General features: G+C 21.2%; 3 protein-coding genes and 1 long non-coding RNA gene across 8 annotated transcripts; 1 reads left to right on the top strand and 3 right to left on the bottom strand.

Annotated features, from left to right (window-relative positions):
• Positions 1 to 870: 870 nt before the first annotated feature.
• On the bottom strand, positions 871 to 10,014 carry LOC108004308 (protein SON). Of its 3 annotated transcripts, none has more exons than XM_062087208.1 (15): positions 9,884 to 10,014; positions 8,932 to 9,096; positions 8,311 to 8,426; positions 8,060 to 8,183; positions 7,775 to 7,985; positions 7,405 to 7,692; positions 7,099 to 7,319; positions 6,884 to 7,012; positions 6,434 to 6,536; positions 5,437 to 6,343; positions 4,445 to 5,014; positions 4,199 to 4,336; positions 3,067 to 3,258; positions 2,827 to 2,972; positions 871 to 2,579 (listed from the first exon to the last, which is right to left on the bottom strand). In XM_062087208.1, exons 2-15 carry the CDS (start codon positions 8,998 to 9,000, stop codon positions 2,464 to 2,466), a joined length of 3,330 nt encoding a protein of 1,109 aa, XP_061943192.1. In that variant the 5' UTR covers positions 9,001 to 9,096; positions 9,884 to 10,014; the 3' UTR covers positions 871 to 2,463. The 3 variants fall into 3 exon arrangements, with proteins under 3 accessions (XP_061943192.1, XP_061943191.1, XP_061943193.1); XM_062087207.1 differs by lacking the exon at positions 9,884 to 10,014 and adding an exon at positions 9,363 to 9,767; XM_062087209.1 differs by lacking the exons at positions 6,884 to 7,012; positions 9,884 to 10,014 and adding an exon at positions 9,363 to 9,767.
• LOC108004309 (protein ecdysoneless) lies at positions 9,978 to 22,769 on the top strand. 2 transcript variants are annotated; one of them, XM_062087210.1, is made up of 8 exons: positions 9,978 to 10,038; positions 15,517 to 15,811; positions 19,618 to 19,896; positions 19,966 to 20,459; positions 20,550 to 21,048; positions 21,138 to 21,336; positions 21,448 to 21,863; positions 22,148 to 22,769. In XM_062087210.1, the coding sequence occupies exons 2-8, from the start codon at positions 15,769 to 15,771 to the stop codon at positions 22,261 to 22,263; spliced, it is 2,046 nt and encodes a 681-aa protein (XP_061943194.1). In that variant the 5' UTR covers positions 9,978 to 10,038; positions 15,517 to 15,768; the 3' UTR covers positions 22,264 to 22,769. The 2 variants fall into 2 exon arrangements, with proteins under 2 accessions (XP_061943194.1, XP_061943195.1); XM_062087211.1 differs by having other exon boundaries at positions 21,448 to 22,769.
• Positions 14,487 to 17,683, bottom strand: LOC114576774 (uncharacterized). Its single transcript, XR_009833437.1, has 3 exons — positions 17,595 to 17,683; positions 15,664 to 15,799; positions 14,487 to 15,325 (listed from the first exon to the last, which is right to left on the bottom strand). It is a non-coding gene; the product is annotated as an uncharacterized LOC114576774 (long non-coding RNA).
• LOC108004294 (tether containing UBX domain for GLUT4) lies at positions 22,125 to 25,587 on the bottom strand. 2 transcript variants are annotated; one of them, XM_017067071.3, is made up of 8 exons: positions 25,384 to 25,587; positions 24,987 to 25,088; positions 24,853 to 24,908; positions 24,519 to 24,768; positions 23,779 to 24,201; positions 23,353 to 23,710; positions 22,546 to 22,711; positions 22,125 to 22,460 (listed from the first exon to the last, which is right to left on the bottom strand). In XM_017067071.3, the coding sequence occupies exons 2-8, from the start codon at positions 25,071 to 25,073 to the stop codon at positions 22,301 to 22,303; spliced, it is 1,500 nt and encodes a 499-aa protein (XP_016922560.1). In that variant the 5' UTR covers positions 25,074 to 25,088; positions 25,384 to 25,587; the 3' UTR covers positions 22,125 to 22,300. The 2 variants fall into 2 exon arrangements, with proteins under 2 accessions (XP_016922560.1, XP_028519784.1); XM_028663983.2 differs by having other exon boundaries at positions 25,537 to 25,565.
• Positions 25,588 to 25,717: the final 130 nt, after the last annotated feature.

Below are 25,717 nucleotides of genomic sequence, written 5' to 3'. Positions count from 1 at the left end.
TATTTATCAAGTTATAAATAATTTTATGCGCCATTACGTATAGTATTATATATTACTTGTCTTTACATTATGGATGAAATATACGTATCTTATTATATATATATATATAAGTTTTTTTCTACATATTTTTATATATATTTTACATATTAATTTACAGAATTATACAATAATATATGTATATTATTTTAATTATATATATATTCTTTGATTTTTTATATGCAATCGCTATTTTAGAATATAGGATAAGAAGATAGGTAAAATTTTGTTAAATATTAAATTTATCTCACCTCAGAATCGTTTGTCTCTATATCAGGTTATACTTACAGATTTACGGTCATGAATGTATTTAAACAACTTCCATAAAAGAATTATTAGAGTGTGTGTGTATATATATATATATATATTACGTACTTATATATACTTATAAAAATTTTTTAAAGTATTGTTATTATTAACAATAACGATAGACTATTAAAATTATATAAAAGGATAAAATTTAAAATAAATCCAAAATTACGTGAAAGAATCGTTAAATGTTTTTTTACGAATGCAATATGCTTTACTTCATATATATTTGAAATAAAAGAAAAATTATTTCAAAAAAATATCATAATTAACGCTAAAGAAAAAAGAGAAAGGAAGACGTGATAATCTGTAAAATATTATTGATTAATTGTTCAAATACTTTTACGATTTTCGTTTGTAATAAATATAATAAATATATTAATAACATATATAATAAATATAGAATAAATAAATTTGATATATATTAAGAAAATATTTTAATCTATGTAAAAAAATCTATATAAATAATAATCTATGTTAAATTTAATAATGATTGGCAATACACAATTCAATAAACATAGGTACTTCTTTTTTGTATATTTTTATTATCAAATAAAAATATTCTAATTTGTGATTCATCTATTATATCGTGTCAAATTTATAATATAATTAAGTAATACATAAACAATTACATTTGTAACATTAGCCGACTAAATGTTAATATTTCATCAACATGAGTACAGCACACGTTTCATAAAAATTATTACAATTCAGATATATAAAAATTGACGTTTCATCATGAAGAGAAATTATGATATTTCTCAAAATTGAAAACAAATATTTATATTTTTATTATATAATAGGAACTATTAATTTATAATTTCATTCTTATAAATTTTAAAATTTTTTCTTTTCAATAATTCATCATCGTACTTAATTACATCTATAAAACTATTAAATTTAATGTTTAAAGTCATCAATTTCCACTTAAAATAAAATATATCTAATTAAAATTCTATAATAAATATTTTCATTTCTTACCTTTAAATTTTTTTAAATATCCGATATTAGTCTACATGAAATTTATATTAAATTTGAAATCTAATTATTATATTGGATGAAAAACTAACAAGGAAAAATGTCTACTAAAAATAATGATATATATTTATAAAGAATATTAAAATATCATTTTCAAAATGTTATTTTGTATATAAAAATAAAAACTTATGTGACGAAAGTTTATTTTATTTTTAAACTATTTAAAGGTAAAAAGTGATAATATATTAAAAAATTTATATAATATATAATATAATAAATGTGAATGGGATTTTAATTTATGGAGATATGAAAATTAATTTCTATATATATTAAATTATAAGTAAAAATAATTGTAAGTAAAAATAAGTTTAAATACGCATATATACCCTACTATACATTTAACATTAAACGCACCTTAAATCATTCTAAAAATTATAATTATTAAAAAATAAGATAAATGTATTACATATATCCGATTCAATTATTTTTCGTTTATATATTTATGTACTTCTATATAAACATATAAGTTTTTGAGAGCTTTTAATCCATGATACATTTCATTTTAATCGGTACATGATATTTTTGAAGACAAATGAAAAAGTTACGTTTCTTTACGTAACAAATAATTGTGAACAAATATCTACTATGATGATGATGATTTCAATGCATTTTTCAAGTTAAAATATTTTAAATTACAATTATTTTTGTCTACTTTAAATGCGTCCACCCAGGAGAGCGTGTGTAATTAATTGTATTACGTTCAATAAATTATTTATAAAAATCACGAGTAAAATAAAATCTATTAGAGTCATATACATATTTTTAACTAAGCAGACTTTTACATAGAAAAGATCTAATACTTTCATTATTATTGAAAATATCAAAATCCTATACATATTTAAATTATTGATATTTTCAATTAATTCAAAAAATACAGCTGTTAATTATTATTTTTTATTACAAGTGCGATATTGCAACACTTATTTATACTCTATAACAATTATTCTGTAACTTTTACTATATTTCTGTTAGTGGAAAATACTAGTATAGATCTCTCCACTTATTTTTGTTCCAAATATTATCGATGACATCTTTGCTAATTTTTTAAATTACATTTAAAACTAGCAAATAGTACATATGTCAAACCTTTCTTTTACGTAATTTTGCTTTTGCTTCTTTTAATAGAAGATCAAATGTGTTATCTTCATTATCTTGTAACATGTGACCATTATTAAGTGAACTGCTTGCCATACCATCTGTCAAAAAAAAAAAAATATTATTTGTATATTTTAAAATTCAACGCTATATTGATTTTGTTCTAAATAAATATCTTTCCTTTGATTGAAATTATTCTCATGATGTTAAAAATCTTTGATTATATGGAACATTCCTGTTTTATTCGATATTAGCAAAATCAAATAAATAAATTAATTTTCATATTTTAATCAAAAATATGCAAAATAAAAAATTATTTTTTCGTTAAATATTTAATATAATACGTACCAAGATCAGCATATTTCACTTTGCAAAAAGCACGTCGACCTCCGAAACATAAATCGTATCTTGGTAAACTTGGATCGTCATTACCGTGCTCTACAGCCTCGTAGGCATCGTTTTTATAAGCAAAAGTTACGAAACCGTAATTATCGCTAAAATAAACAAAGGATCCATAATGTAAATTCGTTATGTTTTTATGAAAATAATAAAGTATCAAAATAATAAAACAAAATATGAAAAAATTACCCATGCTCACGAAAATGTACACTAATATCTACTACAGGACCAAAAGTTTCGAATCTTCTACGTAAATCAGCTTTAGTGATTCCTTCATCCAAGCGTCCAACATAAATCACTCTTCGCTCTTCTACTTGTTTTTGTTTCTCTCGATCATACCAATTTTCAGGATAGGATCGCCGATACGAAGTTGGAGGTGATCTAATAAATAAATAAATAAATAAATAAATAAATATATATATATATATATATATATATATATATATATATACACACACATATATACATATGTATAAGTGCAAAAAATTTAATGTACATAAATGATTTTGTATAAAGAGTTTATCAGTTTTTCATTCATATAAAAATTGAATTTGAATTTTTGAAAGAAGTTTTGAATGAAAAATTGCGATATAATTACAAAAAAAAAGAAAATTAAAGAATCATTAAATTTTCAAATTAAATGAAATATTTGAATTGTCAGAATTTTATAAAGAAAAATTATACAATTATATATATTATATATATTTCTCTTAAATAATTTATAATTATCTCTTAATTGAAATCTTTATTTTTATCTTTCTAATATTAATTTAATTTTTCTCGAAAATTTTATTAAAAGTTAAATGATTATAAAATTTAAAAAATTAAATAATTTTTTTTAAAGAAACATAAATATATAGACATCGTTTTGAATCTTAAATTCATTCGCTTTGTCTAAATGAATAAAAATATTTATATATTATTATTTATAATTCAATTTATGAATTCAAAAAGAAAGATGAAGAAAATTTATTATATATATATAATTTTAAATAAAGCTTATTCTATAGACAAATATGTTTATAGTATATAATATGCATTATTTATGATAAATTTTATATAGTAAGGTTGATATAATTGTATATATCAAAAATTTTAAAATTGTAATGTCTCAATTTCAAATCAATTTCAATGTATAAAAATTTTTTTAAAAATAGCAAAATATTATAAATTAATTCTTAGAAATTATGAAAATTTAACTTAAAAAGAATGTAAGATAAATTATGCTTTTTTTTTATGAATAAAACATTGGCAATTTCTAGTTTTTTTTTACTGCTTTTTTCTAGTTTTTCTAGTTTTAAAAATATTTCAAACTATTTACCTTCTCCAATCCCTATAATTATGATAATTGCCCATAGAATATTGCCTATGTCTATCATAACTTGTATGATATCTTCTTTCTTGTCTTCTTCTCCTTCTTGACCATTTATTCCTTCCGAAATTTGAACGAGATGAAGACCTATAAATATTTTTATATTTTTTTCTAAGCTAAAGCTAATAATTGATCAAACTAAACCTTAATCAATTATTTATTAAAACTTTGTATAAATAATTTATAATTATTTACCTAGAACAACTAGAATATCGAGAAGATGATTGAGATCTTGATCTAGAACGTGATCGTGAATATCTTGATCCTGAACTGAAAGTAGATCTTGTATCCGAACGTGAACGAGGACGTAAACGTAAACGTAAACGTGAACGTGAACGTGAATGTGAACGTGAACGTGAACGTGAACGTAAACGTAAACGTGAGCGTGAACGTGACCGTGAACGTAAACGTGATCGTGATCGTGATCGTGACCGTGATCGTGATCGTGACCGTGACCGCGATTGCGATCGTGATCGTGACCGTGATTGTGATCGTGATCGTGATCGTGATCGTGATCGTGATCGTGATCGTGATCGAGATCGTGATCGTGATGACCAAGTACTATTTGAGCTAACGGAGCTACGCCGTCTTATTTTTCGATGACCTGTATTATTGCGTTTACGAGATCTACTTCGATTAATACTACTTCTGCTTCTGCTTCTGCTTCTGCTTTTACTATTACTTCTTGATCTAGATCGACTCAAATTAGAACTAATTCCATGTTTTTTATAAGATCGTTGACTTTTATCTTGCACGTTATTGTTCCTGAAAATTATGAAGTTTATAGAAATATAGATTATTGGTTATTTATTTCATGTAAAAAAATTTGTTTGTTGTTAACTTTTATTTTTTAAATTTAATATAGGTATTTATCAAGCAGGTATATATATATAATTAAATTTATTGTTATACTTAAAACAATAATTGAAAAACATAGGATCACATTAATTATATCGATGTTAATCATTTATATTTTCCATTTTCATATATATGAATGCAACATGAAACATTCATATAAATGCAATGATAAAAAATATGAAATTGATTAAATATCAAATATTTTTTCAACAATAAAAAAATAAAATTGAATGTAAAAATGAAAATTAATAATTTATATAATATATAAATTATATAATACATACTTGTTATAAAAATAATATCAAATTGAATAAAAAAATTTTTTTTACCTTTGTTGCTTATGTCTTTCATCGACATCGATTAAAGACTTTGGAGGAAATTCAAATACTGTTTCATAAGTTTGAATTCCTATTTCACAAGTGGAAGGTTTTGGACAAACTTTTTTCTCATCTATATCTTGTTTTGGTTTCAAAACTGACACAATTTCTCTTTCTGACCAAATTAAATTTTGAGGATCATCTTTAATTGGTTCAGTTGTAGTGGATGCGTGATGAACATATATTAGTTTCATAGGTTGCACTGGTGAATTTGTTCTACTATTGTCACTACGATTTTGTTCTCTTCTACTTCTGTATTCTGCTAAATTTAATTTTTTACGAGGAGGTCTTTTTTCATCTTTTTCTGAACATGTTTTTTCATTGTTTTGAACAATAATATTCTGAACTTTATCGTGTAAACTATTAGTAGTAGTTACTATACTTTCATTAGGAATAACTTTAACAATAGGTGCTTGTATATTAGGTTTTTTTAATACAGAAACCATTTGTTTTATTCTCTGATTTCCTGTTTTTATAGATTTTGTTTTACTTACGACGTCTTGTATTTGCAAAATATTTGTTGTTAGAGCTGAATGCATTTTCATTTGAGATATTGAATTATTTGTAGATATATTTTTTCTATGAGAAATAACACAATTTGAAGTATTATTTGAAATATTAATTTGAGAATTTTCTTCATTTGTTAATGTTTCCTTTCGACAATTTGTTTCATTTTGTGATTCTTTCATAGATTTGTTAACTTGAATATCATTAACTGTTGTAACTCCTGTTTGTTCTTCACTGTTATCACTTGCTTCTCCTGATTCCAAACCGCTATCTTTCTTTGAATTACTTTCAGTCGAATATTCCTTATTTTTTATAATATTTCTATGCGATGAAAACGATTGTTTTTCATATGCTGTATAATAATGAGATAGATAGTTGATCATTATTTTTTTTTAACAAATATAATTTTTTTAGTAGCAGCAAACTATATTTTCATACTCACTGTTGCTATCTAAATTACTAGTTGAAGAATTAGTACTACAATAATCATGATCCAGTTGAACTAGTCCACCATCGATGGTTTTATTTTGTGTATTATTTGTCACCTGATGTAATACAATAATCGTTATATTAATTTATTTAAATAATGATTAACAATTTACAATTGTCGTTACGATATAACAACAACAACAACAATAATAATACCGATAATGATAATAAATCTTATTGTATGCACAAAAAATTATTTGCTTACTGTTATGAAAGAGATGAAATTCAAAAGAAATAATTCATAAGAGTTTAGATTCAGTTCTACTCTAAGCATCAAAATGATATTTATTATACATATATATTAAAAATATATCTATCTATACATGAATATTATTATATATATTTATTATATATATATAATAAATATATATTATTGTATTATTATAAATTATTTATACTTAACTATTTTTAAAAGCTTATTTCGAAACAATGATGCAGCAGCATCTTGCATACGTGTACCATTGCTGCGGCCAGTATTTTGAATATTAGGCATTGCTGGTATTACTGAAATTACCTTTTTACGTGCAGATGTCTAATATATGATACAATTTAATGAATTTTATCTTTATTTTTATTCTAAATATTTCTTTATATTATACTAATTAGTTATATACTTACCTTTATATTTTCAACAACTTCTTTTGGTAAAGCATCTCTAATATTTTTATGTAAATTTGAAATTTGAGATTGCTTTATGCATTGTTGAATTTCATTAGATTTTGTAGATGTATCCAATTCATATTCCCTATTTATTCTGACAGATGGATAATTTGATATTAAAGTATTTTCGGAAGCTTCAAATTGTTCTAATAAACTTTTAACATCTCCTGCTTCCAAAACTTTGATAAAAAATAAAATCAATATGATGAGTTTATAAATAATTTTTATAAATATTTACGTATAAGTTTTGTTTTAAAAAAATACCTGGTAACTGATTATCAGATTTACTATTATCTTGATCAGATTTATTATTATCGTTTCGTGTATCTTTTTTGCGCTGTAAACATTTTTCTCTTTTTTTCTTTTTTTGCTTTGCTAGTACATTTGTACGTGTATTGATTCCTATACTATCATATTTATGTATGTTCTTTTTTTGCTTTTTTAAATGTTCAGACTCTATTAACAATGATTTAACTTCTGTTTCTAATTTTTTATTATCATTTTTCATAAAGTCACCAATTTTATGATATGAATTATTTTCTGTTATGTACTCTGTAAAAAAAAATTTATATAATCATAAAAATATTGAATGAATGAAAAACTTATTAAATAATAAATTATAAATCTATTATACCTTTATCGGTGCTTTTCAAACCGGATGTGCTCTGATTAATGTGAAGAGATTCTTTTTCTAAATCTTCTTGTTTCATTATAAGAAAATTAGATTCTAAGCTATGTATTGCTTGTTCATCTTGAAGTATACTTTCTGAAGTACAAAAGTTTCTTTTATCTGTTCCATTCATACTTAATCCTATAATATCCATATATTCATCCATGTCTGAAGTCTGAAACAAAATTCTGAATGACAAATTGGATCGTTAAAAATAATAAATTTAACGAACCAAAGAATTAGCGAAACCTGTAAATAACCAATATGCTCATGCCAATCCGTAAGAACTTTTGCAAAATCTTCTTTAATACTATCAATTTTAGAAATATTAGAAATTTCTGAAATTGACATTTCATCCATATCCTCATTATGTCTGAAATTATAAAATATTAAATTTTGTATAATTATAAAAATTATTTTAAATCGTAAAATTATTATTAATTGATTAAATTTTAAATTTATAACAATTAACACATTAATAATAATAATATTTTACTTACTCGTGTTCCTTATTCCACAATCTATCAGAATTTGTGATGTCAAGATGTGTTTCCATATAATCAAAATCATTTTCAACCATATGCATTAATAAATCTTGAGGTTTTTCCATTAAATTCTATTAAAACATGATAATATATATTATTATATGTATTATATTAATAATATTAATGATACATTATATTTATTTTTTACATTTTTACATTTTTGGATTTTGTAAGCTTTTGAGACTTATTTTTTTTTTAATAGTAAGTTTTAGATATAATTTAATATTTATAAAATTTATATTTATAATTAAATTTATAAAAAAAAATTAATTACATATTTAATAGACAAATCTAAAGAGTAATATTTATATACAATTATAAGAAGTAAAGATTAATTAAAATTTAATAATATTAATTAAAATATCGACATCGATATTACTAAAATGTCATTGTAATCGTAATATCAAAATAAAAATTTAAGTACAAATGAAAGAAAATATTACAATATTCTAATACATTGTTATATAAATATTACTGCTGATGTACTACGAATGAAAATGTAAATAAAGAAAATTTAAATACAAGAAATTATAGAAATATTCATTATATTTAACAAAAATTTAATAAATTTGTTACCTGTTCCAAAGATAATGAAAAATCAGGAAATTGTTCTTCATCGTGAAAATTTAAATATCCAGTTTCCATGTCACAATATTCAATAATATACTAAAAACTTATCTTGCAGCTCACACACCAATCCGTAATTGAAAATAATAGAATAATTATAATATACTTCATATACTGTAACCAAACAACCACGCGTTTATTTGAGGTTATATTTGACACATACATAGCATAACTCGAATTTTGATATAAAATGAATATACAAACTAATGTTGCGTTTTATCTTGAAATAAATAATTAAAATCGTTAACAGTTAAATTTTATAGTAGAAAATACAAAGTTTACAGTTAATTACCGTTCGTATAAATATGAACAATCGATAAGAATCAAATTGTCAAATGAAATGATACTGAATTGTAAATGAACAATTTAGATATACTTACATTATGAAATTATACTTTGTCCGTAGTAATGCAATACAGTGATTTAATAGAAGTTTAATTTCTAATGTTTTTGATATTATATTATCATCACATTTAACTATATTATAAGTTTCTTTGTTAGATTCGAAACATGTTTCTACACGCGCGTATATACATATGACATGGCATACATATCATAAGCGCACGTGTCCAAACGCGAGTACAAAGCATACGGAGCTACATAAAATGCCACGCCTCCTAATTACCGATGAATTAATAAAAGTCAATTTAAAATTATATCAAATCACTGTTGGTATTTTTCGGATTAGTATAAAATATAATGTCATCTACAAAATATCGTTTCATAAATTATTTTTATATAATACAAAGCGAATAGCGTGTCTTTGCAACGCTGTCTACCAATCACTAAATAACTACTTATAAAATTTTATACGAAATTTTTATATATAATATGGAATATTTATATATATATTTTCATAGATATATATATAAATGATATATATTTAAAATGTTATACTTACTTAAAAAAAGAAAAATTCTTATGTCACACGTGACCGAAACGATATACACACGCTTCTCCCGGTTTGATTACCATGCGCATTAGCTCATTTATCCATAGATTGTGTACATAACATAAGTACTAGTACGTATTTTGTTACATTTGCATTTTGTACAAGTATGTATAATAATGTATATATATAATTAATTAATTATAATGCAATATTTTTACTCGATATTAAAATAAATTATAAACAATATTATATGTTTATATAATCTAAAGTAAAATAAACAATGTTATATTTCGAAACATAATATATAATTTTTATAACTTTGTTTATTCAAAAAACGTGCAATAATTGAAAAAAAATATACATATATATATTTAATATGTTTGTAATATATGTTGATCTGTAATTAATACGGTATTTTATATATATATTTAAACATATATACATGTATATTATAAAAATAATATTTTTTATTAATAATATTAGTTTTATAATAAAATAACATGTAATTGAAACAAATATATATTTTTAAATTAATTTTTAAATATCTAATTTAATTTTACTATATTTTAAAATTACAAAATTACTTAATTTATTATTATTAAATTTAAAAAAATTTATAATAATATTATTTTGTATACATTATTGTAAATTTGTTTTTAATTATGTTTATTCAAATAAAATCAGTTTAATTATAACAATATAAAATATATAAAAAGATATAATAAATATATTTGTATATATGAATATTAATATTATACATATACATGGTAATAATATCGTATAACTTCAAATAATTAATACATATTTTATTTAGTAATAAATATTTATTTTATATATATTCATAATTATTATTATTAACATTTAATATTTTAAGAATATCAGAATAATAATCAAATTTATTTTTTATTATTTTATTATTTAATCATTAATTTAATAGTTTCTCTTTTTCATCTCCTCACTCTTTTTCTCTTTATTTTTCTTTTTTTTTTATAATTATTTTCTTCATTGTTTAATAAATCTCAACTTTTTTTAAAATTTTTTCTTTGTTTCTTTTAAATTAATATTATTGTAAGAATAATTTAAATAATCATTTAATTTCAATAAATATATACTGATTATAAATCATATAATGAAAAATTATTATTATTTTTTAAAATTATTGTTTAAAATTATTATAATTTATATTTTTAAATCATTATGTATATATTTTTTTACTAAAAAATATATTTATTGCAATTATTAGTTCTATTAAAATTAATAATAATTTTAAATTAATAATAAAATAATCAATCAATTTTGCTTTCTTCGTGAATAAAAAAGATTTAATTATGTATAAAAAGGATTAAAAATAATGATATGGAGTATTCTTCCTAATGTATATTATATTATTTATATTCAATTTAAACTAGTCAGGATATTATATATCATGTCCATCATCAAATTCATAGTATTGACATAAAAAAAACATTTAATAAGACAGTAGAAGATCTTCACTCCTACAGAACTCAATAAACCAAACCAACATGTAAACTAAATTTCTGCTAACAAGTTGAAATCATATTACCATATTACCAATTAAATAGTACCATACTTGTTACAAAATTAAGTTTAATCCTATAATATTTGATAAACAAATATGTCACATTGCAAAAGAAAAGAAGAAGTTGAAGTGTATGTTGATAACAATATCTGTGGTTAGTTTATCAGTAATAAATATTTATAATTGTTAATATATATCCTTAACCTCTCTTTAGATAATATTAAATGAATATATAAAACAAATATATTTTTTAAATGATATAAATTTTTAATTAAATATGTATATACAAAAGATATATGTATATAAGTAAGACAAATCGTATTATAGAAAAGATTTACAAAACAATTATCAATTATTAAAAAAAATTATAGTATGCATATGTAATTGTATATTTAAAAAATATATTGGAAATACCATTAACACATAAAATTCATATTTCATATTTGTTTTTTTAACTTAATTTGTTTTTACTAATATTTACTATACTTTATTTAATAATGTTTTATTGAAAATCAAATAATGATTATTTTTTTTATTCAAAAATAAATTATTTCATTCTGAATTGTACATTTAAAAATAAAATAATCTTATCGTGATAATTAATAAAAGATTTATATTAAACTTATTAAAATTATTGTAAAAGAAAATTTATGATATAAAATATACATTAAGTCGAATATTTCTTGTTTATTCCCTTTTGAACTAATATTTCCCTTTTGAATAAATATTTTTTTATATAATTTATGTATATTTATAATTAATAATTAAAAAGAATTTAAATATATAATAAGTTGAATCATTCAATAAAAATTAAATCAAGATAATAGATAAAATTTTAATTTAATTATTTATATATATTTATTAGTAAATAATATACATATTTATTACATTTGTAGATTAAATTAAAATAGTTTGAGGATATTTTATATTTCTATATTAACAAAACATTATTCATGTAATTGAAAATTATTCCATTTTGCCGATAGAGTTTATCTCTTGTCTACAATATTATTTATAATCACAAGATTGTTTTTTTCCTTTCTTCCTTATTTTTTTTTTCTTTCATTTGTTCTACTTTAATCCTTCATTTTTATCTTGCTTTTTCATTTTTGTCTTGTTTATTCACTTTTCAAATTCTCTTATATATATATATATATATATATATTTATATATATATATATATATATATATATATTTATATATTTTAACATTCTATTGCTTTATTGTCAAAAAAAGTTGTTTTCATATTATTTTCATTTTTAATATATACTGTTTCTAGTATCTCTCTTTCTTTTCTTGTCAGTTTACTATTAACATACTATTTAAATTCATTACAATATGTATGAAATATGTTTTTCCTTTATATGCTTTAGTCAATTATTGATTTCATTCAAAGTTCTAGTTTTCATTTCCTTTTTTCTTCTTTTTCCATCATTTGCCAGTTTACATTATATTTTATATTTTACATTTTATATATATATATATATATATATATATATATATATATATATATATATATATAATATTGAATTATCACAATACAATGACGAAATATATAATATATCGAAATAATTTAAATCGGAATTGAATTTTAAAATATTTATTAATAAATATATAAAAAAATAATGAGAATCAAATATCTATTGAAATGTTACTAGTCAATATTTTGAGACCATTCTACATTTAATTAATAAAGAATTTCTATTTTTGTTAAACAATTTATTAAATTTATAATAACATATATTATCACATTGAAATCTGGAAAATCGAAATATCGAAATCTGGAAAAAAAATCTTTTTGAAAAAATAGAAAAAAAGGAAAAAAAACTAAAAGGATAAGAAGTAAAAGAATCACAACTAATGCCAATATCGTATGCAGAAAGATCACGAAAGAAAAATTAAAGCGTAGATAGAGATTGAAAAACAATCTCCATTGTTTCGAATTGTTTCTTTTATAAAACATTCGAAAAGAAATCACGTTTAAATGCGAAAAACCATCCATTTGAATCATCTCCGAAGAAATTAAAAAAAAAAATTATCCATGATAATCTCCATGATAATCTCCATATTATAAAAGAAATATAAATATAACAGAATGAGATTAATTATCAAAGCCATCTCATTGTGCAAAAAATGAAAATTGGATCCAACTTTCTAAAAAGATTCAACTTATTTGATTTGTTAAAATAAAAAATTTACGTACAGTATTATTATGAGAAGTATATGAGAAGTATATGTATAAGTGGAAAATTTGATACATGTGTTTCTATAATTTGTATATAAATAATTATAAATAATTCTTTTTATAACATTTTTAAAGATTTCTTAATAATTTCTGCACAATTTTATTCGATTAAAATATCAGATTATATCCATTAAATTACTATTCTTCATTAGCAAAAGACAAGATAGTTAGCTCTAGAGGTTATAATCTACTAAGATAAAATTCAAGGAGAATATTAATTAGTTATATCCTTCAAAAATCAATCTATTTTACAAAGAAGAATTTTAAAGAAGAAAAAAAAGAACAAGATAGAAAATGAGATCTTATTGCAAATTAAATGAAGCCACAATTTCAGATATCATATATAAAAAATTTATGATAAATACAATGATAGATTTACACTACACTTAATTTATTAATGGCTTCAATCAAAAAATCGCCAAAAAAATAACTGTCATTATATACTCGATTTGTACAAATTTATAAATAATCGTATAAATATTCGATTTTTGCAATGGAATACAATTGTTTTAAAGATACAGTTTTTCAAAACAGTTCTTTTTCTCTCTAGAATCCATTATATCGATGATATAATTATAGTTTTTAGATTTTCATGATACAGTGTGAAAATCTGTATTAAATAATTATAACAAAGATTCCATTACGGATTTTCTATTATGTATTTTCATGCAAGAAGAAATCAGAAACCTAAGATATAAAATCAATAAGATGTTATACATAGATGTTATAGCACTATATTAAATAAAAGTGCTAAATAAAAAGTTATTCTTCTTTCCGATTTATTTCTGCATGATATAATCACTTTTTTTCTATAATAATTTCCATACATAATAATAATTTCCAATACATCCTATATAATAATGATTTTGAATGTTGGCTTTCAAAAAAAAGTAAATATCTTTTGGATCTTAATCAAATTTCACACATTTATTTTGTGGCAATACTTTTAATATAAAAATTATTATAACTACGAATAACATTATCAAAATAATATATAAAGGTTAAAATTTTCATAATACGAGTATATTATATTCTTGCTTTTTATAATATGTTCTGGAATATTAAAATATGTATAATATAAATGATTATCAAATTAAAGTTTTAATATAAATATATATTAATAACATATATATGTTCATGAATTTATTGATCGATTTAATAAGTATATAACATTTACAAATCTTTTACACTCGAAGATTTTGTTTGCTCATATTAGTAGCTATTCGAAGCAATTTCAATATTTATATATAGGTAAAAATGTAAAAAGAAGAATTTGGAAGATACAAAAAAAAATTATAAATTCGAGTTCAATACATCCTATTCGAATCAATAGAAGAAGAAGATTAAATTGAAAAATATACAGAAAAATATATTTCTTTACATGAGGCTGATGTATTGTGCAGAGCTACACGTTGCCAAGAGAATTTCCTCGTGGAGAGGAAAAGCTGATGTAGATTCGTATACACTACGTAGAATTTTATATATACATGTACAGTTACATAGACTAATGCTCATCTTTCATCATTCATCTTTATGCTATGTAATATGAATACGCCGAAATAACTGCCCGTTGCAGGAATACGTGAAATAATTACGATTTATTTTGGTCGCATTATTATGAATTGAATAAAAATTTCAAATAGTTCGATAGCGAAGTCTTCGAATCCTGCAAAGGGTTAATAAAAAAAACAATTTAAGTAATATCTATATATAAAAACAAATCAAAAACTGTAAATTAAATTTTTTAAAAAAATAATTTTACATCTTTTTATTTGGAAAATTATTTTTACTAATAAATACATATTATAAAATTAACATATAGATAAAATGTTTCTAATGATTTCATTTTCAATATAGCAAACCATGATAATGTTCACATGAAAAGAGGTTCTGTAGTTGATTCTCACTTTTGTTTATGTCGAAATACAAACGAAGGATGTTTCATTCCTACGGATTGTAATACTTTTCAACCCACTAATACTGGTACAGTAAGCGCATGTTTACCTTATCAATGTATCGAAGAAATGGAATGGAATTGCTATACCCCGCCCAAACCAAGTTGTAGATGGTTAAATAACTTTTGTGAATTACGTCGCCAATGGAGTAATCATGCTCGCCGACAAAAATGTAAATGTTGCAACTGTAAACAACGGTAAGAATGCATTGTTTGAAATTTCATATTTAAAATAGAAATTGTTGCATCACGTATTTTCATTTATATATATTTAATATATTAATTATCTAGGTATATTTTTTTTATCATTAGATCGTGAATGTTTGTGCATTCATGTAAAATTTCAATTTTATATTAATATTAATTATAATTTTAAATATACGAAATATAGAGTAAAATATTCTACAATGCATATTTAGAGCATGAAAAAAAATTTCTATTTAGATTCTTATTTCTTTTCATTGATAAAGATATAAATTTATATAAATTTTATTTTATTTACAGTCTATTTCTTATTAAATTTAAAAGATAAGTATTAAATTTTAATAAAATATATATTTTCTGACTCTTTTTTTTAGATTCAAATATTTATACATATGTATATATTATATAACAAAAAAAATAAATAAACAATTTTTTAAGCCGTTTATCAAACCAGAACTTTGTTTTTTCTATTATTTCTATTTTTCTACTATTTCAGAATATGATTCGAAAATATTTTTTGTACATGATTGTATATTATAAACATATTTTTTATATCAATATTTATCATTAAAAGACAATTATTTTTACGTTACGTTTTTATATCTTTATTTTTGTTGCAAATGCTACATTTAATTTTATTAATAGATTGTGTTTGTTAAATTTATAAATTTTTAATATATAGTGTTTAAGAAACATGAAAAAAAAATTGAGAAATTTTAAATGCTAAATGATATATTCTCATAAAAATTAAATTAACAATAATTGTCGAGAATAATGCCAAAAAAATAATAAACAATAATAAATTTTTTTAGTGATTGATTTTGAGAAATTTTGGGAAATAAAGTATTGCATATGCATTAACCACGATCTGAAAAAATGAAGATATTAGAGCAGAAATTAAAATCAGGAATCAGAACAAATTAGACAATTTCGAGTGAAGATTTTAATTCTTCCTCTTTAAGGATTTCAGTGGATTCCTCAGTGAAATATATATAAATATATATATTTGAATCTCATCTCTCAAGACAAATGAGATTTTCTTATTCTCATGTTTTTTTTTTATTTTTTACAAGACAAATGAAACGTGCTACTTTTCGTAAACATACCTTTATAGAAGTATTAAGAGGAAAGATAAATAGATATCTTTTTCCTTGGATCTAAAACCATATGCATTCGTCATTTTGTTAATTATTTACAAATAGATAGATAACTAGTAATAAGTAGATAGAATAAATACTATTTTGATCATTCACTTTCACATTTAATAATTATAGTTTCGAAATGATCGCAACATTATTTTTTCGCAATAAAATCTAGTTTAATCATCTAATTTTAAATAATAAAAATATAAAATTAAAAATTACATTCAGCAATGAAATGTTATATGTACTCGTGTACATTTAAAAAAAGAGATAGCTTTAAATTGAATTTATAGATTCGTAATTTATCATTGAAATCAAAATTATATCCTATCGAAGAATGAATCGATTGATCCATTCTGAATTTATTTATTGTTTTGTGACCAAAATGCTAAAATGCGTATCATATACATACATATGTATATGTACCGTGTATTGAAAATCTATTTAATTTATATTTTCATCTTATATATAAAAGATATCTACGTAGAATTTGAATATTTCTAAGTGGGATATATAAAGTATTGAATTATTGATTTGTATTATTTTACATGAAGGATTAATATAACAAATGATGTGATGAATCCGGTAAGTGTCAGCAATACAACGGGAAGTACACCACATGTGTATATACGTACTTGTAATAATGGATGGAAAAAGAAAAACGCATACTTTAGTTTGCTTTCTTACATTGGGAGTATTGGTTACACCACTCTGATACCCAGACCCCTGGCTTTGGTTTCATTTACGTTATTGATTTTTATTATTGTAGCATTATCTTCTGGTTTAATTATTTATCAACATTATTCTTCTTCTCTGACGTGCTTAAGACATTCTAATTAAAAATTGTAAATGAGAATAGTACATAAAATTTTCGTATTAAAATATTAATTGATAAATAACATTGATCTATAGGTTAAAAAAACATAGAATTATTATCAATTATACTGATTATCAAAAAGGGAAAAATAATAATAAATTTCTACTATAATATATTTTAATTATTATAGTTATCTTATATTTAAGAATTATACATTTAACATTAAGCACATGCACATTGTACTTATTTTGTTAGTACATATACATGAATATAAATACACAAATATGGTTTAAGGACATTTGTAATACGTGTTGTTATTATTTTTATAGAACATAAAACATGAATAATTTTATTATTAAATATAATCTTATTAAACATTAAATATCCGAGTAAAGCTATTTAATTTGATATTTCTATAATAATATATTTTAACGATTTATAATTTTTAAAATTTTTATAAATTAAAATAAATAATAAATAGTTAATAATATCTAATTCTGAATAAAAGATTATAGAAATTACATATATTTACATAATGTAATAAAAATTTATTTCGCTTCTCATTTTTTATTACATATTATTTGGATATTATTATCGTTTATTTATTTAATAAATAAATCGTGATGTAACAATAATAAAAAAAAAATTAATTGTATAAGATATTACATTTAACTTTAAAAATTTCATTTAAATATTTATATTTAAAATATAATATTCTTTATTTTATTAAAGATTTAAATAAGATAATACATTGTTATATATTGAATAAATAATACATCAAAAGTCTTAAAATGAAAGTATGAAAAATGAAATATAAATTTTAAGATGAAAATATTAAATATATATATATATTTCGAAATTTTATTGCGAAATTAAATAAAATTTGACATTAACATTTAAAAAAAAATATAAATGATGACATCATGATGATCTTCATGATAATATTATCTCTTTTAATTTATTACATAATAATTTTAAAAATCAAAATTTTTGATGATACCGTGATGATATTCTACTTGATTCTTAATATTTTATTACTTATCTATCATTCATATTATAAAATCATCACAATAATAGTATATTTATTTATTATCATGAATTCTTTTAAATCACCATCTATCGTTAATTTATTATTATTCATTTGTTTCAATTTATTTTTATATATAAAAAAATAATTAATTTTTAACAAAAGATGATTTTTTCATTCTCTTTTTCTTATTTTTCTTTTCTATTCTTTTACTTTTTTTGAATTTCTTGATCTTTTAAAATCAGATTCACTTTAAATAGCATTCTTAATTAACATTTTTTGTGACATATATATATTCTTAAATTGTATAACAAAATTTTTATGATTTTATTATCAATTCATCAATTCAATAGTGTTTCTTGTAAAGATAGTATACTAACGCTGATCATTCATCAACCAATAGCTGAAGTCGTAATGTATCACGTGATTTGGTTTGTTTATATTCGATGATTCGTGTAAGTGAACTTATAGTTGAATGGATTTAGTAACTTGTACTTATTGTGCTAAATAATATTTTACTTATTATTATAATATAGTAATATTTTGATTGTCTTGTATATCTTTAAAATAATTAATAAATATCAATATTTAATAAATTTATTGCAAATGTGAATAAATTACATATAAATAATTATATAGAAATGATAATTTATAAAATTCTATCAATTTTAACAGAAAAATTTGTTATACTAAAAATTTCTTTTCTTATGCGCACACGACAGTATCAATTTATGAAAATCTGATTTTTATATTTTTATAAATTTAACTACGATAAAATTTATCTACGATAAAAAGTGATTTTCATTTCATTAAGACATTACAGACATTGATGAAACCATGGCTTACACAAAAATATCTAAAGTTAAAGAAGATGATGTTCTTGAATGTTTTCTTTATCCAAAAATTTGTTACACAAAACCTTTAATAACCATAACAGAGGAAATTCTTATACAAGAAATTATAAAATTCAATGAAGAAATTGCATCATACATTGAAAATTATATTTGGCATAATGATAATTTGATTTTTCGTCCTAGAACAAAGCAAGCATTATTATTAGAAAAACTCATTGAAAATTCTACAATTATAGAAGGTAAAATATTATATAATTTCATAAATTATTGATTTTAATCATTATATAATATTATTTTTATTTTTACAGAATGTAATATATTACCTCATATTTATGTACGCTTATGTTTTGATGAAGATATAACCGATGAATGGTTTACAGTTTTTTTAATATCTAAACTTACACAAACTTTTGATGGGCTGATCGCTAGAATTATAGATTCTGATGGTGAATTTCTTTTAATAGAAGCTGCAAATGTCTTACCCCCATGGGCTAATCCTGAAACATGTGAAAATCACGTATTTATGTATAATGGTGAATTGCATATTGTTCGCGATAAACATAAAACATTATTGGATTCATTAAATAATATTTGGGAGGAACCTTATCTATACAGGGCCCCTGAGAAAGTACAAGATGTATTAAGAAAGCGAATTAATACTTATCCTGATGAAATTAAAAAAAGAAATCATAAAGCTCGAGTTTTTTTATCAGAAAAAGCAATTTCAATACTTCAACAAGAACCAAGATTAGTTGCATTAGCTATTCGAACTATATGTCATTCTGATCCATTTGAAAGAAAAGTAAAAATTGAATTATCATTTTAATTTTTATTCAAATAAATTTTATTTGTAATAAATTAATTTATTGTCATTAATTTTTATTTATTGCAGGTTTGTCGTGCCATGAGATATTTCCCTCCTGAACAACGTATTATGGTTAATATACGAATGACTAAATGTTTGTATGCAATGGCAAATCATTGTCGATATACAGGTGACCCAAGAACAGGCTGGAATATACCACCAATAACTTGTTCAAAGTACAAATCTCATATACTTGGAATTAAAATAGCATGTGGCTTAGAAATGTTAGTTGCTCGTGCAATTGAAGAACGTAGAAAAAGAGAAAAAACATCAGTTAATGATTCAGACAAATTAAAAGCAAATGACGATGTTTTAAATACATATTTAAATCGTTTAGAAATTAGTGGTTATTTTAGAAATTTGTTAAAAGGCAGCGAAGAATATGAAAAGCTCTTGAATGCAGCTAAAGATTATTATTTGAAGTATTTTAACTTATATAATTCTAATATCAAAAATAATAAAAGCGACGCTGAAAAAGTTTTAGAAGCATGGGAAAACATACAGACTAATGATATTGAATTGCATGGTAATCTTTTAAAAATTAATGTTTATTTGATAAACTCATTAGTGTTTAATTGTTACTTTATATTGTATTTTGTATATTGTATATTGTAGTTCAAGATGAAGTTGCATTAAGTCCTGCAAATAGTGATAGTTGGTTAAATGTAGATCCAGTACAGTTAGAAACATTTTTAAACGAAAAATGGGGAAATGTTAAAAGCAAGAAATATGAACAAGAATCGTTAAGTGTTAAAGAAAAAGTACAGATGTTCTTGAATCAAAATAGTGATATTGATGGTGTACAATTTTTAGAGTATGTTTTATATATATATATATATATATATATATATTAGAATTTTAATGATATTACAAAGAATGGTGTATATATTATCTGTTTTCATTCTATGTTTTTTCTTGTTTTCAGAGATTTTTCAGTTGAAAATGATATAATACACGATTCGGAAGATAATGGAAAAGTTGAATTCGATGCGGATATATTTGACAGTACATTGCGAGGTATATTAGATTTAGTTGTTCCTGGAAATGAAGGAGAATTTGAAGGAAGTTCAGAAGGATCTTTAGGTGAAGACAATGAAGATAAAAGAAATGAAATGGATAAATATATGAGACTGTTAGATTCTCAATTGCAATCTGAAATAGAAAAAGATGAAAATTCTGAAATAAATAAAAATTCTGATGTTGTAGAAGATAATTTGATAAAAAGTATTACAGAGGAAGCAGGTGGTTCAGGTCCAACTGGAAATATAATAGGTGGATCTGCTCGACGACTTCTGCATTTACAATTACAATCGCCCACTACAGTACCTCCTGATTTACAAAGTTAATATTTTTATTTATATAATAATATATATCGAAAAATATGTTAATGATTGTTAATAGATTGAAATTCTCATTAATTATTTTATACGAAGTATAAAATATATTTATTATTTGGAAAAATGAGAGAAAGAATTAAAATCAATAGTATCTTTAAATATAGATTGAAAAAAAAAAAAAAAAAAGAAAAAAGGAGAGTAAATTTATATATATAATTCATAATTTAAATAATTTTTTTTTTATAAAATAATATTTGTATACTAATTTTGATTTCATTTATATTTCAGTCTTTTATTATACAAAAGTTTATTCAATTACAATATTAAATGAAATACATGAATATATATGCCTACTTGTGTATATATGTATGTACATATTAAAATATTATTATATTTTACTCTGAAATATTACAAGAATTTGTTAGTAATAACAAAAATTAATTATTTCAGTGATGAATTTAACCACTTTGGAATTTTATTTTTTTTTTCATGTAATAATTCATTATTAGTAGACGTATTAAATGCTGATCTACTATTTGTAACATTATTTATATTCATATCTTCATTTATTGTTTTAGTTTCTTGATTTATCATTAATTTTCTAAAATAGAATAATATAATATATTAAAAAAAATTAGTATTTATTTAAAATTAGTATTATAATAAATATAAATTACATCACTTACCTAGTTTTAGCCACTTGCAGTTCAACTTTTTTAGGATCTGTAAATTTTTGTTTCACATCCGATTTGAGAGTTGATGATCCAGAATAATGAATAATAGCACAGGGAACTAAGTTTTCATTAATTAAGTGAGAATTAGGATCCAAAATATGTTTTGGTGGTGTAGTAACTATTTAATAAGAAAAATATGTATTTTTAATTATAATAAACGCGTACATTCAACATAATATATATTGTAGTATAATTTAAATCAGTTGAGATTAGTTAGAGTATATGTACTTATTATCATTAATATCGTGTAATTTATATAAATATTATTATCGATAATTCTTTTAAATTTTCCTAAAAAAAATAAAACATAAAATTTAATTGATTTAAAGAAAAATTATAAAGTACTACAAGTTTTTATATGATAATTTAATACAATTTTACAAGCTTTTATAAAAACAAAGCTTATTCTATTATTATTTTAAATTTTTCTAAAAGCATATGTAATGTTCCATATATCTGTGGAAAAAGCATCGAATGATAATAATTAATGATACATGAATGATGAAAATAATAAAAAGAAATTTTTTTTAAATATTAAGGAACAGCTTTGAAGGATTGATTCTAAATATTAGAAACAATAAATAATAGTTGATGTACAAAAATATTGATTGGATCTTATTTATAATTTAAAAAATAATTTATATATATATATATTATTATAAATTAGATAAATTTAATCTTTTTAATAATTTTTAAAATTATTTCTTAAGAATATCTGTATTATTTTGTTTACACATATGAAATTTTATTTTTACTTACAGATTATAAAATCACTATTTTCATCAGTTAAATAACATTTTATAAAGTCTTTGATCGCTTGTACAGTTTCCATTGGTTGAAATAAACCTTGAAGGACAAATTGATCTGGAAATTGTATACGGATTATTGTGTAATGATATTTGTTTAATTGATTTAATATTTGTTTTTTTTGATTTGACTGTCGTTGAACATTTGTTAAAAGAGGTGCTTCTTCCAGTTCTTTTCTATAACGTTTAGCATCTCTTAATAATATTTTTGCATCATCAACTGTTAAATCATAAAAATCATCTGGTAATTCATCTCTGAATGTTCCTTGAATTGTAGCCTGATTAAATACTAAAGCATTTCTTTCACCTAACTACAACAAAAAAGATTGTATATTTTGTATTAAAAAAAAAAGGAATTTATATATCTTACAAATCTTACAAATTCTATATTATTTAAATCATCTGATTCACGTTTACTGCACGATTGCATTAAAATTTGGTTTCCAACATAATTATCAGTACTAGTTGATGGTATTGTTATATCTTCTTTTTGCTCTTTTATTATTTCTTTTGTTTTTTTTTCCATGTTTTGAGAACATACTACTAATTCTTTTATTTTTTGCATTTCTTGATTTGTAGATACATTAGATTCTGATGCTTGATTAGAATTTGTTGGTAATAAATAATCATTTTTAGAATTTTTTTTATCAATATCAATGTTTTTATTAACCGTTTTTAATGTTGCTGAAGTAACACTATCTATGTTTTTGGGATTTCTATGTACCAGCCGTAATATAGCTTTACCATTATTGATTCCTAATAACTTTAAAGTTGTATTTTTTAAAGCTTCTGTTCCAGATATCTGCAAAAATCGATAAATAACATTAAATTGATTTGATATATTTTCTTGATTTCATTTCATGATTTTAATGATTGGTAATATATAAAATAATAAATATTATCTTTAGATGCTATAAAAAATTAGTAAATAATGAATAATACATATATTAAGGCAAAAAGTATAAATATAATTATAACATAAAAATTAGTTTAAATAAAATACAAATTTATATAGAAGTTATTAATATTGATATTGATTAACTTTTTCTTGATACAAACTTGATTATTAAAATAATAGTACTAACAATAAAATATATATATATATAGATATATTCATACCTCACGATGCATGTAAATCAATGTAACTTTTTCAAAATCCTCATTGACATTTAAATTTTTTAAAATTTCAGCTAATGTTATATTAGGCATAAATTCACTCATCAATCTTTCTCCATTTTCTAACTGTATACCTATTACAACAGTGGAAGTAGAACGTATTTTTGTACAAGGAATCATTTCTAATTGTGCATTATTTGCCAATCCGGTAAAACGTAATATAGCATTAGGATCTAATACATGATTGAAATGCCTATACATTAATTATTTTAATTAAATATTTTATCTTAACACTTTATGTTTTATTTTTATTTTATTTTTAAATAAAAATACTTACTTAAGATCATAATTATCCACATTATATCCATGCTTTTGACAAACTTCTTCCAATATCTAGAAAAAAAATATTTCAATTAATATGAAATTAAAAAATATCTATATAAATAATTTATTAATAACTTTACTGCTTACTTGTAATATTGTAGTATTTGGAGTTACCGCAACATTTTGCCGACGACCGTTTGGTACAAGAACTATAACGTTTTTATTTGTAGCCATAATTTCGTGTATTTGCTATAGTTTATAAAAGATAATTCTTTATAGCAATTGTTTTAATTATATGAATATTTATGAAATTGATGAAATTTTAAAATAAAACGTAAAATAAGGAAGGAAGTCGTTGTAATAAACAATAATTTGAAAATATTCAAATATCATATTCATATTCAATATGTTTATTTTAATGTCAAGAAAATATTGAATATTATAAATATTTTTCAATATTATATGTTTAAAAATTGACAATTAACGTGTAATGATAGGTTAAATGGTATAATGATACGTATACGTATTTGTAATATTTACTTACAGAAGAACGAAATATATAATAAAACGAATAATAAAAAAAAGTATATTTTATTTATAGAAATTTGTATATTATGATATCTTAAATATGAAATTGTTTATGCATACGTTAATATATAACTTTGTATGTATATATATAAGTAATCATTTTACATACAAAGGTTATGTAGGTATTGATGATAGCGCATTCTACAATTTATAATATATTATAGAATACAGAATATAATTTACATAATTAAATGTTGCATAATAATATAATTTAAAATATGAAAATATATACATATACATATTAGAAAGAAAAACTAACAAGAATTAAAAATTTAAAATAATAAATTTAT

The sequence above is a fragment of the Apis cerana genome, linkage group LG1 (genome assembly GCF_029169275.1).
Source record: "Apis cerana isolate GH-2021 linkage group LG1, AcerK_1.0, whole genome shotgun sequence".
Lineage (NCBI taxonomy): Eukaryota > Metazoa > Arthropoda > Insecta > Hymenoptera > Apidae > Apis > Apis cerana.
Note: the sequence above shows the minus strand (reverse complement) of the source record. Positions and strands in the feature narration are given on the sequence as shown.

What these genes read in the sequence shown, in the direction of transcription:
- LOC108004294 (XM_017067071.3), bottom strand. Translation starts at nt 25,073, where the DNA reads ATGGCTACAAATAAAAACGTTATAGTTCTTGTACCAAACGGTCGTCGG. An exon ending in GTGGATAATTATGATCTTAA is followed by an intron (nt 24,769 to 24,852) that starts GTAAGTATTTTT and finishes ATTAATGTATAG; the next exon opens with GCATTTCAATCATGTATTAG. An exon ending in ATTTAAATAATATAGAATTT is followed by an intron (nt 23,711 to 23,778) that starts GTAAGATTTGTA and finishes TTTTTGTTGTAG; the next exon opens with TTAGGTGAAAGAAATGCTTT.
- LOC108004308 (XM_062087208.1), bottom strand. Translation starts at nt 9,000, where the DNA reads ATGGAAACTGGATATTTAAATTTTCACGATGAAGAACAATTTCCTGAT. An exon ending in AAGTTGTTGAAAATATAAAG is followed by an intron (nt 7,013 to 7,098) that starts GTAAGTATATAA and finishes ATCATATATTAG; the next exon opens with ACATCTGCACGTAAAAAGGT. An exon ending in GAAATAAGCTTTTAAAAATA is followed by an intron (nt 6,537 to 6,883) that starts GTTAAGTATAAA and finishes GTATTACATCAG; the next exon opens with GTGACAAATAATACACAAAA.
- LOC108004309 (XM_062087210.1), top strand. Translation starts at nt 15,769, where the DNA reads ATGCTCGCCGACAAAAATGTAAATGTTGCAACTGTAAACAACG. An exon ending in CTGATCCATTTGAAAGAAAA is followed by an intron (nt 20,460 to 20,549) that starts GTAAAAATTGAA and finishes TATTTATTGCAG; the next exon opens with GTTTGTCGTGCCATGAGATA. An exon ending in TAATGATATTGAATTGCATG is followed by an intron (nt 21,049 to 21,137) that starts GTAATCTTTTAA and finishes TGTATATTGTAG; the next exon opens with TTCAAGATGAAGTTGCATTA.